General features: G+C 48.7%; 2 protein-coding genes and 2 pseudogenes across 2 annotated transcripts; 2 read left to right on the top strand and 2 right to left on the bottom strand.

Moving 5' to 3' along the window:
- The window catches only part of LOC119361023, a 9,380-nt pseudogene extending 6,249 nt beyond the window's left edge, over positions 1-3,131 (top strand).
- Positions 3,132-4,718: 1,587 nt separating this feature from the next.
- On the bottom strand, positions 4,719-8,017 carry LOC119368046 (probable metal-nicotianamine transporter YSL13). The gene is made up of 6 exons (XM_037633409.1): positions 7,223-8,017; positions 6,823-6,986; positions 6,612-6,709; positions 6,387-6,521; positions 6,066-6,255; positions 4,719-5,994 (listed from the first exon to the last, which is right to left on the bottom strand). Exons 1-6 carry the CDS (start codon positions 7,692-7,694, stop codon positions 4,882-4,884), a joined length of 2,172 nt encoding a protein of 723 aa, XP_037489306.1. The 5' UTR covers positions 7,695-8,017; the 3' UTR covers positions 4,719-4,881.
- Positions 8,018-9,908: 1,891 nt separating this feature from the next.
- LOC119361022 lies at positions 9,909-11,064 on the top strand (annotated as a pseudogene).
- A 419-nt stretch (positions 11,065-11,483) lies between these two features.
- Positions 11,484-11,780, bottom strand: LOC119361021 (histone H3.3-like). Its single transcript, XM_037626421.1, has one exon. The coding sequence runs from the start codon at positions 11,778-11,780 to the stop codon at positions 11,484-11,486; it is 297 nt and encodes a 98-aa protein (XP_037482318.1).
- Positions 11,781-12,008: the final 228 nt, after the last annotated feature.

Here is a 12,008-nt window from a genome sequence, read left to right as displayed (position 1 = left end):
ATCCATCGCCACCACCGCCCAGCCTTGGCTGCAGTGGCAGCCGCCGCGCCCGGCGCTTTGCCGCAGCAGCCGCTGCAGCTGCAGCAGCCGCTGCAGCTGCAACAGCCATCGCCGGTCAGCTCCGGCCCCGCATCGACCGCGCCGGCGGGAGTCCCGCTTCACCAAGTCCAGTCCCCGCCGTCGCCGTCACCGCCTCCGTCTTGGATCGCTACCCGCCACGTGTCGGCGGCGGCGAGGCTGCTGGCTACTGCGCGCGGCCTCCTAGCGCGGCGGCGTGTGCGGGAGATGCGTGGTCTGCAGCTGCCGCTCCTCCAAGTTACCCTTCACTGCGCACAGGACCTCGATCTCATCCGCTGTGTCGGGGATCTTGGGCATGCGGTTTCCCCCACGGGCGGCGGGTATGTTGTTTTCCCCGCGGGCAGCGATCTCAAAGTCTGCGACATCGGCGCCTCCTCGTCATTCTCCATCGCAAGCCCTCCACTCTTCCCTGTGCGGTACAATCCAATAGCCGTCCGGCAGGGAGAAGGCATGGTGTCACCGACAGCAGCGCACCGCGTAGCACCACTGCATTCCGCCACCGGCCGCCACGAGGGCGCCTCTGCTGGTCACTCTTGTGGTGTCCATGGGATCCAGGGGGTTGTACACGTGCACGTCCGACGTGCGGATGGTGTCCACTTTTTGTTAAGGGGTCCAAAATAAAGTGTCCCAGTCCATTTTAGGTTCAGAATAATAAAACAAGCCGAGATGTAAAAGGCTTGTTTTTAGGTGTTAGGTTTGTGTTGCGTCGAGTCATGGTTATAAGTTGGTTAGGTTGCAGCTCAAGGACAAGCTGCATGTCCAGGTGGGGTGTAGTGTTAGAGTACGTAATGGGTCCATTAGTCTTAGGGTTAATTAGAGATAAGAGTCACTTGCTTAGGGGTCAAGTAAGCCTTGCTTGGGAGTCAAAGTAAACTCGCAAAGAGAGGAGATGTATCAATCTAATCAAGCAAGAATTAAGAAGGAAATCTCTTCCCTCTTGCCCGGCCGTGGGCAAAAAGGCCCCCGGCCGGCCTTCTCGCGCCCTCCTTCTAGCAGCGCCATAACAGTCATCCTATCATATTCCTGTATTACTGATAATTTCTATGTTTTGGTTTTCTCCAAACCGAATGAGCCCTTTCTTTTCATTCCCAGGGAATTAGTACTGATCGCAGGAATTCTTTTCTTATGTTTACTTTCTGATGCTGCTTCGTGCCATTTGCAGATATCAACGAGTGCTTGCAGCCAGATAAATACACTTGCAATGGAATCTGTCAGAATAGCCTCGGAAGTTTTACTTGCTTTGGTTGCCCGCGTGGGACAGATTTTGACATTATTGCAAGGAAGTGCAAAGCATCCAATGTTATCTTAGGTACGGCATTTTGATTTTCAGCAAATTCAGCTAGTTGCACTTTGCAAGATCATCCGAGTCCACTCCTTCTGAAAGTGAATGATTGCTAACACGGTGGTAAAACCAATGCAACGTGACGCAGGTGTTACCATTGGACTGAGCTCTGGCGCGGGGATTCTGTTTCTTGCCGTGATTACGATCATTATCATCCATAGATGGAAGAAAGGCGTCCAGAAACAGCTCAAGAAGAGCTACTTTCGCAAGAACAAGGGCATCCTCCTTGAACAGCTCGTCTCCTCTGACCCAAGTGCCAGTGACAGCACCAAGATATTCTCCCTGGAAGAGCTAGAGAAGGCGACCAACAACTTTGACCACTCGCGCGTGGTCGGCCGTGGCGGCCACGGGACGGTCTACAAGGGCATCCTGATGGACCAGCGCGTTGTCGCCATCAAGAGGGCAAAGCTGGTGGCGAGCGCCGAGATCGACCAGTTCATCAACGAGGTTGCCATCCTGTCGCAGATCAACCATCGGAACGTCGTGAAGCTCCATGGATGCTGCCTGGAGTCCGAGGTCCCTCTGCTCGTCTACGAGTTCGTCTCCAGCGGCACGCTCTACGACCTCTTGAACGGGGCGCAAGATGGTAGGCTTCTGCCGATGCCTTGGGAGGAGCGCCTAAGGATCGCCACCTAGATCGCGGGCGCGCTCACGTACCTGCACTCGGCAGCTTCAATGTCGATACTTCATCGAGACATCAAGTCCATGAACGTGCTCCTGAACGACAGCCATACGGCAAAGGTTTCGGATTTTGGTGCGTCGAGGTCGATACCGATTGACCAGACACATCTGGTCACTGCCGTGCAGGGCACCTTTGGCTACTTGGATCCGGAGTACTACCACACGGGCCGATTAACCGAGAAGAGCGATGTCTACAGTTTCGGGGTGATTCTTGTCGAGTTGCTGATGAGAAAGAAGCCGCTCATTGAGAACGAGAATGGCGAGAAGCAGAACTTGTCCAACTACTTCCTGTGGGCTATGGGGGAGAGGCCTCTAGAGGAGATAGTGGATAAGCAGGTTCTGCGGGAAGAAGATATAGAGGCGATCAAGCACGTGGCTTTCTTGGCGCGAGAGTGCTTGAACCTGAGAGGGCAGAAGAGACCTAGCATGAAGGACGTGGAGATGAGGTTACAATTCCTGAGGGCACGGAAGGTTGCTCCAGGAAAGGATGAAGTAGTTCGATCTCACCGTGATGTAGGAGGAGGAGATTGGCATGGAGGCGTTGTTCCGGCGGCTGGTCACGATGGCACACGCCAGTACAGTCTAGAGCAAGAGTACGCGTCATCCTTGCGCATACCACGAATAATTTGTACTCTCTCCGTCCCACATCAGTTGATTCAGCTGATGCTGAAATGGATGTATCTAGACAACTACTCCCTTGAAACAAAGTTGGTGGTGGTGACGGGTGCTTGCACTTGCACCCTAGTTCCGTCCCTAATAATCATAGACGCATGGATGTGTTATGGCCTTTTTACTGGATCTTCATCTAACTACCCCCCCCCCCCCAACCCCCAACCTGTTTTTCAGCCGGGGTGGGCCCCTGCCTCCCCTAATCTCCAATTCAATTGGTTCACTTTAGCTAGTCCATATAAAATCCTTAAGTAAATCCCCGTGCGTCTACCATTACTCATTTCGTCCCTATCCTACTCTTATAACTCTTACACAAGTGATTATCGGATGTTGTGATAGAATTTCAGTTAAGAACTTGTAGTACCAGGGAGAATGCTACTGATTACGAGATGTTGTGGGTGTCTGCTATATCCTAGTAACCTTGAGAACATCTCTCGAGGCCTTGTGATTTCATATTCATACGGCGATACAAGCAATACATTCCAATAAAGTTGTTAGTATGATATTACCTCCCTCCGAGGGCCTAAATCTGGACACATGTAGAGCTGCTACGCATATGCTGCCCCATGTTTGTAGGATCAATACATCGACAATGCTACATTTGATTACGGGATGTGGATGTCGAGTAATAGTTATGTTAACCCTTTATGGTATTTAGCCTAATACAATTATGTCGTTAAATTTGTGGATGCTAGAATTTCATTTGGCACATCAACAAGCTGCGTTTGTGGTTAGGGTTAACTGTACTATAATTTGATAATTAAATACATATTATGTAAAGTCTGATTAATGGTTAGACATATTCATGAAAGATAATCTGTCGTAAAGGAGAGAATTGGATTTAACCAAGAAGCGTTTACTGGACACTGGTACACGAACCGCGATGTCAGGAGAGAGATGTCAGCGAGGTTGAATAGCCTTACAAAGTATCTAAAGGATGAGAGAAAACAGTATAGTAGCATTGTCGGAAAAGCAACAGTGACAACCTCGCTGCCGGTAGCCGTTGGATGGTTGATCTACGGTCGAGGAAGGTCGCCCGTTATGGACGTTCAGACGACAACGGTGACTTGAGGAAGCGAAAACAGAGCATCAACAGTCGAAGTGTTGCATTCTTCAGTATCATCAGATAGCAGGGCCTGACACCTACTGCTGTCGCCCAGTCTATGCACGGTGGCCCTGAACGCGCAGTACGAACAAAGCGAGGGCGACATCGTTCTAGGCGGCGGCGGGAACGTGAGGTGTCGGGAGTGGCACCACGGCACAGCCGTATAGGGTCGGTCGATATCGTGGTTCGTGACCAGCAATGGTTCGATTTTCGCGCCTTTCTCTGGCCTGGACACGAAGGATTCATCTGCCGAATTTTCATCCTCGGCGTAGAATATGAGGAGTCCGGCGTCTCTGCTTCATCGCTTGCCATCGATTCCCTCCCAAAGCAAATACTGCTTCAGCGCTCCCGAACGCCGGAACGGGGCTGCCATGGCAGGCACGGCCGGAGTGCACCATGCAGGTGGCGCCTAGGTGCAGGCTACCCATGCTCGTCTGCTCGATGGCTGAGTCGGCGAGGTAGAGATGGCGCACGCAAGGTGTTTGACGTAATGTCCACGCCGAGACGAGTGGGATGGTACACCGAGGCAGAGAGCTGAGTGACATGGCGACTGGCCGGTGTTCCAGACAGGGAACTCGTCCGAGCTGCAGTGGATCCGAACTCCTCTTCCCGAGGTACGCACGTCTGAGTAAATTTAGTACTACTGCCTACTACCACTCTTTTCAATTAAAATTTTGTTAGTAACAAATTTTGAATCTAGCCCGATATTTTCCAGTCTTATGTGCAGCATTTGAAGCGAATCTAGATAAAATGCCTTGCTGCAACTCCCGCCCCACCTATTCATTATACACACACTAGGGAAAATCAAATCGGAAAAGATTCTAAACAATTACTAAATTGCAAAAGAGTACAGAATAATACACTTGCCGTTCATCTCCTTGTGCATAGTTTTACATCTAGTTATATCAACTAGACTGGCATATTTTTCTGAATAAACGGGCAAACGCAAATTTCATACATGTCTGGCATCAATCTGAATCTTTGATTGACAACAGTGACGAACATTCTACGATAATGTTGCGATGAAAGCATCCACCTTGGCGTTCACCCCTCTTGACAGGAACTTCATGCAGATTGGAGGTTTCACCTTAGCAAGAGCAAGCATTGACTGGGGCAAAACCCACAATCCATCACCACAAATCAAGCCGGAAGCAACTGCAGGTGCATATGTGTCTGATTTGACTCTGTCCAGCCTTTGCCAGACAAAAAGGATCACTGTCCCAATGAACATATCGATGCCGAAATATGGTCCTAGGTAGAATGGTATCGCCATCGCCATTGGAATTGGCATAAATCTCGATACCTTCTTGGGAACAAGATCTCTTATCAAGTTGACAACGATTGCTCCAACAAAGAATATGTAGCAGAGAGTAAGGCAGTTCTTTGGCAGTGATGAGAAGCCATCGACACCTAGTATTGCCATGCTGCGGAAGATGGCAGCATTTGGTGCAGGGTACTCACTTCCACTGATCCCAACATCTTCAAAGGCCTTGTAAAAAAGCCAGAAAACACAGGGAGCAATGACGCAACCCATTGCAGTGCCTATGATTTGGCTGATGAACATTGACCTTGGTGAGGCTAGTGTCAGGTATCCTGTTTTGAAGTCCTGCATCAGATCACAAGCAGTAGAAACAATACTCATCATCACACCACAGGCAGCCAGGCCGGCAAGAACACCTCCATTTGAAGCACCTGTCCATGCACCGAAAGCAAAGATTGCAAGCTTCCCATAAGTTGTAACAAGAGACCAATCAGTGAGGCCAGCTCCATAGGCATTGCAGAAGGCAAGTATCGGCGCTACCATATAGGCTACCAATATTTGGTACCATTTCAGCTGAGGGAATATCTGCGGGACCGTGCCAATAGATACAGCGGCAACAGCAACGTAACCTCCATATGCAATGTACCAGGGGATTTGATCCTTTTGAAATAGTTCTTTGCGCCGCTGCTCATCATATGAGATAGCTGCAGTACCGTAACATGTTTCATCATCAGAGACAGGAAATGGACCAGCGTTGCCCGTCTTGAGTCGAGATCTTAATGAGTAGACCGTCAGAATGAGCATCTTGAGAAAGTGATAGAGGCCGTCGCCAAGAATCAAGGCAATGGCTATGAAGACCTGTCATACCAATCGGAATTTAGTAGGAAAAAAAGGATAACTCGGGTTTCAAGAAAGAGTGTAATTCTTACCCGGTAACCTTGCATTCCACGGAGACTACTCTCAGGCAGATCGGCGGAGAACCAACTGCCTCTTTTAGTGGCTATAAGAGGCCACATTATTCCCCACGAGAGAGTGCCTCCCAATAGAATAGATACGTTGACAATATGTGGGCAAATCATTCCAACTCCGACATAGGTAGAAGAGAAGTCAAAGTAAAACCTTACAAAAAAAAAGTTCGGTTAAAGTGAATATTGGAATGTGTGTGCTTTGGAAATTTGAAGGATCTTCAAGTTCAAGAGTTGAAGGGAGAGATTTGATTGGAGACGTCCTTTGCAGGGTGCAGTCTTTACCTGTTGTTGAAAGCTTGCAGCCCTAATGATGGGAATTTCTGGAATCCACATTCATCAGTGGCTGTGTAGAACCACTGAAAGAAACCCCATAAGAAGCTGAGAACCAAGAATTTACCCAGTTTCTTTACTTGCTTCCTGTACAACGATGCAAACCAAATCAAAACTGGTAAACTCATTGTGCAGGCATCTGACTAGCACAGAAATGGAAATGGTTGCAGTATTTACTCTGCAATCTTGGCACCATGGGGTGTGTGAAAGCCGTTTATGAGATAGGCAGTTGCAGTGCCACTTGGATAGGTCAGCTTGTAGTCAATGATCATAATCTGAAGTGCAGTGCTAAGTTAGTTAAACTGGCATCTGACACGACAGGTTCAGAAAATATTGGAACAATTTTTTCTCGAACACGAAAATATTGGAACATAAAATCCTTTTTTACCTTTCTCAGGGGCACAAGACCGAAGAGCCCGATGAAGCTGACCAGGAAGAGGAAGCCAATTATCCATCCAAGATGCGGATTCTTGATATTTTGAGGGTTATTTGCCTCTGTTGCCTGCGAAGCGCTTCTGTCGCTCATGGCCAATAGGTAATTACCAAAGCCCCCTGAAATAATTTTTGAGTTAATCGTGAAATAAGGATACCCAGCTTTTGCCTTAGTAAGTTTTTACCTAGTATCATTCACGAATAGCTATGTTCAAGAGAATTTTCGCAAATATGTAAAAAAGGCGTCTAGGTGCAGTTGTCATGTACGAGCATGCCAGTAATTATTCGCCAAAAAAAAATAGAGCATGCAAGTGACTAAAAACGGAATCGATAAACCAGTGAATGACAAAAATTACCGCTGTAGGGGATGCCGTAGGAGGCGACGACGCAGGTCTGGATGACAGTGTTCTCCTGGCGCGTGAAGGGCTGCTTGAGGAACCCCATCCTCTCGATGGCCGACGTCCAGAGGCGGACGAAGAAGAAGCCGAGGAGGCCGGCGGAGACGTTGAGGGAGGGGATGACGCCGATGGTGAGGTTGAGCTTCATGACGATGATGTTGAACATGACGGCCAAGAAGAAGCTCGCCACGAAGGCGCGCACCGTGAGCTGCTCACGCCACGACGGCACACGCTGGTCCGCGAACACGCGCTCCAGGGACGCCAGCTGGTCACCCTGAGCGACGTCGCGGTCGTGCCACTCTCCCCAGTCGCCGGGCGGAGACACGCGGTCGCCTGGCCTGGTCCGCCGCCGGATCTCGCTCGCCTCTACCATCTCCACGTCAACCACGGACCCGTCCGAGCCGGCGGTGCGCGGCACAGCGGTGGCCATGTGCCCGGCGGCTGCGACGGAGGGAGCAAGAGCGCGCACCACGGACGCTACCCTTCTGCTCTCAACAAGGTGGCCAGGCGGAGGTGCATGCCAGAGCCCGGAGTCGTTGGGTTATATGCAGGGGTGCCTCCACTCCGACGACAAGAACGATGGGTCAGGAGGACTCGGGGCAACGGTGGCACGCGTGACGGCTGGTGGTTTGACTGTGCCAGTCCTGTAGGCGTTGGCATCCAGTGTATAGCTCTCACAATGGACATGCTATGACGTCCTACTCCGTAAAGGCGCTATTAGGGCACGAGCAATGGAAACACTACAATGGTGTAGCCCCATCTTCCAAATAGACATAAAAATTTCAGGGCTACTATTTTAATTTTTCTTCACCCAAAGGAGACAGCATAAGGTGACCTCAGCTCAATGGACCCAATACAATTATTTTCTCCCCATCTCCTTCCTTCACTGTGGGCATACCCCTCTCTCTCCTCCTTTCCTCTTACTTTTTACCTCAAGCATTCGGCTCCTCTGCAAGAGCCCGTTCGCTTTGCGGAGCGCCTGCTTTAGCTCCAGCGTGTCATCCGAACCTACGTGGAACATGGGGCACTAGGTCTGGGGCAGCCCGTTGGCCATGCCCTTAGTACCGTTCAGATGGTTTTGCATGCAAAGGCGTTATATCGGGGGTAAAATGAGAAGAATCAGGCGTTTCCTCTTAATACGCCAGCTAATTCCAGGCAAGGAGGAGAAAACTACGTGCTACAATTGAGAAACAAATAAAACATCATAAAGACACAAAATATGGAAAGATATGTAATGGATTAATGGTAATTAATACATACCATATTATTCCAATCTGGAAATTATTGTGAAAATTGATTTATTTATACTTTTATTGTCAAGTACATACGTATCTAGACACATTTTAGTGTCAGGTACATATGTATCTAGACAAATCCAAGACAACTAATTTGGGACAGAGATAATATGTCTTAACTAATGAGAAGGATGAAGGTGAGAGCACACCTCAACCACCCATCCATCTAAACCAGTACGGAAAAGGATGTGTGTTTCTCACCGGATGCCCCGGAGCTCCGGACTCTAGTCACTCAGATCTCTCGGGTCCAATTGGCATCTCCTCTAAATACCTCAGTTCTGCAAGGCCCTGACCCCTTGATCTTCAAGGGGCAGTTGGCATCTCCTCTTGACACCCCGTGTCTCTGTGCATATGACCCATGGATTCCCGGGGTACTCAATGCCACCTTTTCTGGGTAGGCCGAATCTCCGAGGTACCAAGTGGATCCTCCTCTAGATGGGTTGGATCTCCGAGCATGTGCTACAAGTGAGAATAACGGTTGGATTTGTAGGGAGCTATAGAAGTCACCCTTCTTCTACCTCTACAACTAACCCTCCAAATCCGAGTTGCCCCCACCACTGACCTCGAAAGAGCTCACCCCCATACGACTTATTCCCTCAACCAAACTCCACCAAACTTTGAGGATTCAGAGAGGAACCCCGGAGCTACACTTCCACCAAAGCAATGTGTGCCCCTGCTTGTGCTATATCAAACTTGTTACTCATTGGAGCTTTGAGGCTCCTATGTCGTAGGAGTCATTCCGGGAAGCTTCATTCGAGAAGCGATCATTAGGGGTGTATGATCAAATAGCTCCCTAGTGAGAGTAGAGACACATTTTTTTAGAATGAAAATGCCAGAGGCATCCGACTTTAAATTAATAAAGCCACAACACAACAAAGTGACAAGGTTCCAAACACCACACGAATGACATACGAAGTTCCAGGCTCCACCCAGGGATATTACATGCAAAAGCCAACCAGTGCACGCAGGCTCATAAAATAGCCAAAATAAGCTTCTACCCTAAGCAGCTACTACTGGAGCTTGAGCGATGCTATTGATGCTGCGTAGTTGTTGCATCGTCGTCTTCAAACCTTCAGAGTCCTAGCGCTTTCCCAACGGACTCCACCGCAAGAAGGTGACACATTTAAGAATATAGTCAGCCGAATGAGATGGGAACACACCCTCGATCGTAATTTTGCTATGGATGTGCCAGAGCGACCATAGCAGCGCCCCAACGCATGTCCACATAACTTTACTAGCCTGGCCTCTCAGGGCCTCTTAGGGACCCCAGGCACGAAAGAAGACCACCCTGACGAAGGGTCCTAATCAAGCCCAGCCGCAACTCGCATGACACTCCAAGAAACAGGACGATGGCATCGAAAAAAGATATGATTTGCGTCCTCCGGAGCGCCAACACCAAGCAGTTGCCATCGAGTAGAGACACATGCATGCTAGGGGAAAATGTCCCTCCCAAGCAGGTGACCCCAACACTCTATCTATAAGCTCATAGGTAGGGTTCTTATGGTTATTGCATCAAGTGTACATCATACCATGAAGCTCAATTTCCATGAGATCACCTTGTTTAGTGACAACATTGGACAAAGGACCCATCTGTTCAAGCCTCCTGGTTTATTTTTTTCACTGTTCCGCCTAGTCATGTTAAAGTCACCTGCAATGAATATATGATAGGGAGATTTCTTAATGACATGTACCAGTTCAACTATTTCCAAGAATTGAGTTTCCTCAACAACAACAAAAATCCAGGAATTGTACAACATTGGGGCTCGCAGCTTCATGGTTTTCAACATGGCGCTGATCGGGTGCTGCCTGGCTTTTCTCATTTTTTAGACAAAGGGAATATATTAATATCATAAATATACCAATTACACTCAGCCTCCGCACCAACAAAATATTGCAAATCCGTCCAGGATGCACACAACCTCGCTTTTCTCATGGAGGTTCCGCATGGCGATATCTGAATGAGTGTGGCTGTATGACAAGTTACAATAGCTCTGTTGTGTACTACAACGAACTGCTCAACAACAACTTGGCCACGGCTAGGAAGACGCCGCAGAATGCATTGGCTGTTTATGTCGACAAATATTCTGTCATGCCCATGCTATTCAGGCACTCAGAAGCTCATGGTAAGCTCTGTCAAATCTTGTCTCCCATCCAGTGAGTAGATCAATCGTCTTGGTTTATAGCAAAATCTGAAATTACAAGTGTCAAGAGTAGTACTACTAAAACTGGTCAAGTGGTGATTTCAAGGCTAGTATGGAACTAAAGGCTTGGTACGGATATGGTAACGGAGCCTCCAATTTTTAACCCATATGGCCATATGTGCAGTGTGGCACCAACAAGATTGTAAACACCGACACTGCAAGTGCGAAGATCCTCACAGACCCACAGAAGTACGAGAGCTAGGATGGAATCTATGGAACAGAAGCTGCAAACAATATCATAGCAACTGCAGTGATGAGTGGCTCATAATCACATCCACCTTCCGATCTTTCAAAATTTTGGTAGAAGTAGCCTTATCGGGGTCATATACTCATATCTCAAGTTTAATCAGAGACGATGTTGCTGACACCAAATTATGCATCCTATTAGTGAACACCAAATTATGCATTCTGTCAGTTAATAGCTTGTTAGATAAAATGGCCGACGATCAAAAGAATTAAAGAACATACAAATGGTAATTCCCAATTGCAAATTTCTGATACGCAAACAAAATAACTCCAGAACAAGAATCATTCCTAGGATGATAGAGAATCATTCACCAAACATAGCATCCAAGCACGAAATTTGATTCACGAGATCTCAGAAACAAGGATAAAATAGATCACATCCTTTGCAATTTTTGATCTAGTAATTAACATCATAGGAACATATCATCAACTACAACCTAACAGTAACTCGAAGCAAAGGTGGATGAAATAAATCCCCTAGGGGTCAACAAGGAACCATGGGGGCAGGAAGCATTCGAAGCCCTCCTCGTGGATGTGGCGGGCGAGATGGATGTCCTTGGGCATGATGGTGACGCGCTTGGCGTGGATGGCGCAGAGGTTGGTATCCTCGAAGAGCCCGATGAGGTACGCCTCGGCGGCCTCCTGCAACATCGACACGATGGAGCTCTGGAAGTGCAGCTCAGTCTTGTAGTCCTGCATGATTTCCCGCACCAGCTGCTTCTGGGGCGCCTTGCCGCCGATGGACTTGCACGTCGTGTACTCCGTGTGGGCCATCGGAGAAGGGGATCGGCGGCCTGGGCAGGCGAGCGGTGGTTTCTTATTGGGAGATTGGGGCGGTGGCGTGGGTTGTGATGATCTGGGGCAGCGGTGGAGGGTTAAGTAGGGGTGGGAATTTGGAGGATGGCGCGCGGTTTGAAAATTCCAAGCGAAAATTTTCGGGCTTTGGACGGATCATGGCGCCAACTCCGCCTATGTTGTCTCAAAATAGTCGGTCCCAAGCCC

This window comes from Triticum dicoccoides, chromosome 2B, assembly GCF_002162155.2.
Source record: "Triticum dicoccoides isolate Atlit2015 ecotype Zavitan chromosome 2B, WEW_v2.0, whole genome shotgun sequence".
Taxonomy (NCBI): Eukaryota; Viridiplantae; Streptophyta; class Magnoliopsida; order Poales; family Poaceae; genus Triticum; species Triticum dicoccoides.
This window is presented reverse-complemented; position numbering and strand designations above follow the sequence as displayed.

What these genes read in the sequence shown, in the direction of transcription:
- LOC119368046 (XM_037633409.1), bottom strand. Translation starts at nt 7,694, where the DNA reads ATGGCCACCGCTGTGCCGCGCACCGCCGGCTCGGACGGGTCCGTGGTT. An exon ending in CTACGGCATCCCCTACAGCG is followed by an intron (nt 6,987 to 7,222) that starts GTAATTTTTGTC and finishes AAATTATTTCAG; the next exon opens with GGGGCTTTGGTAATTACCTA. An exon ending in CTGCAAGCTTTCAACAACAG is followed by an intron (nt 6,256 to 6,386) that starts GTAAAGACTGCA and finishes TTTTTTTGTAAG; the next exon opens with GTTTTACTTTGACTTCTCTT.
- LOC119361021 (XM_037626421.1), bottom strand. Translation starts at nt 11,780, where the DNA reads ATGGCCCACACGGAGTACACGACGTGCAAGTCCATCGGCGGCAAGGCG.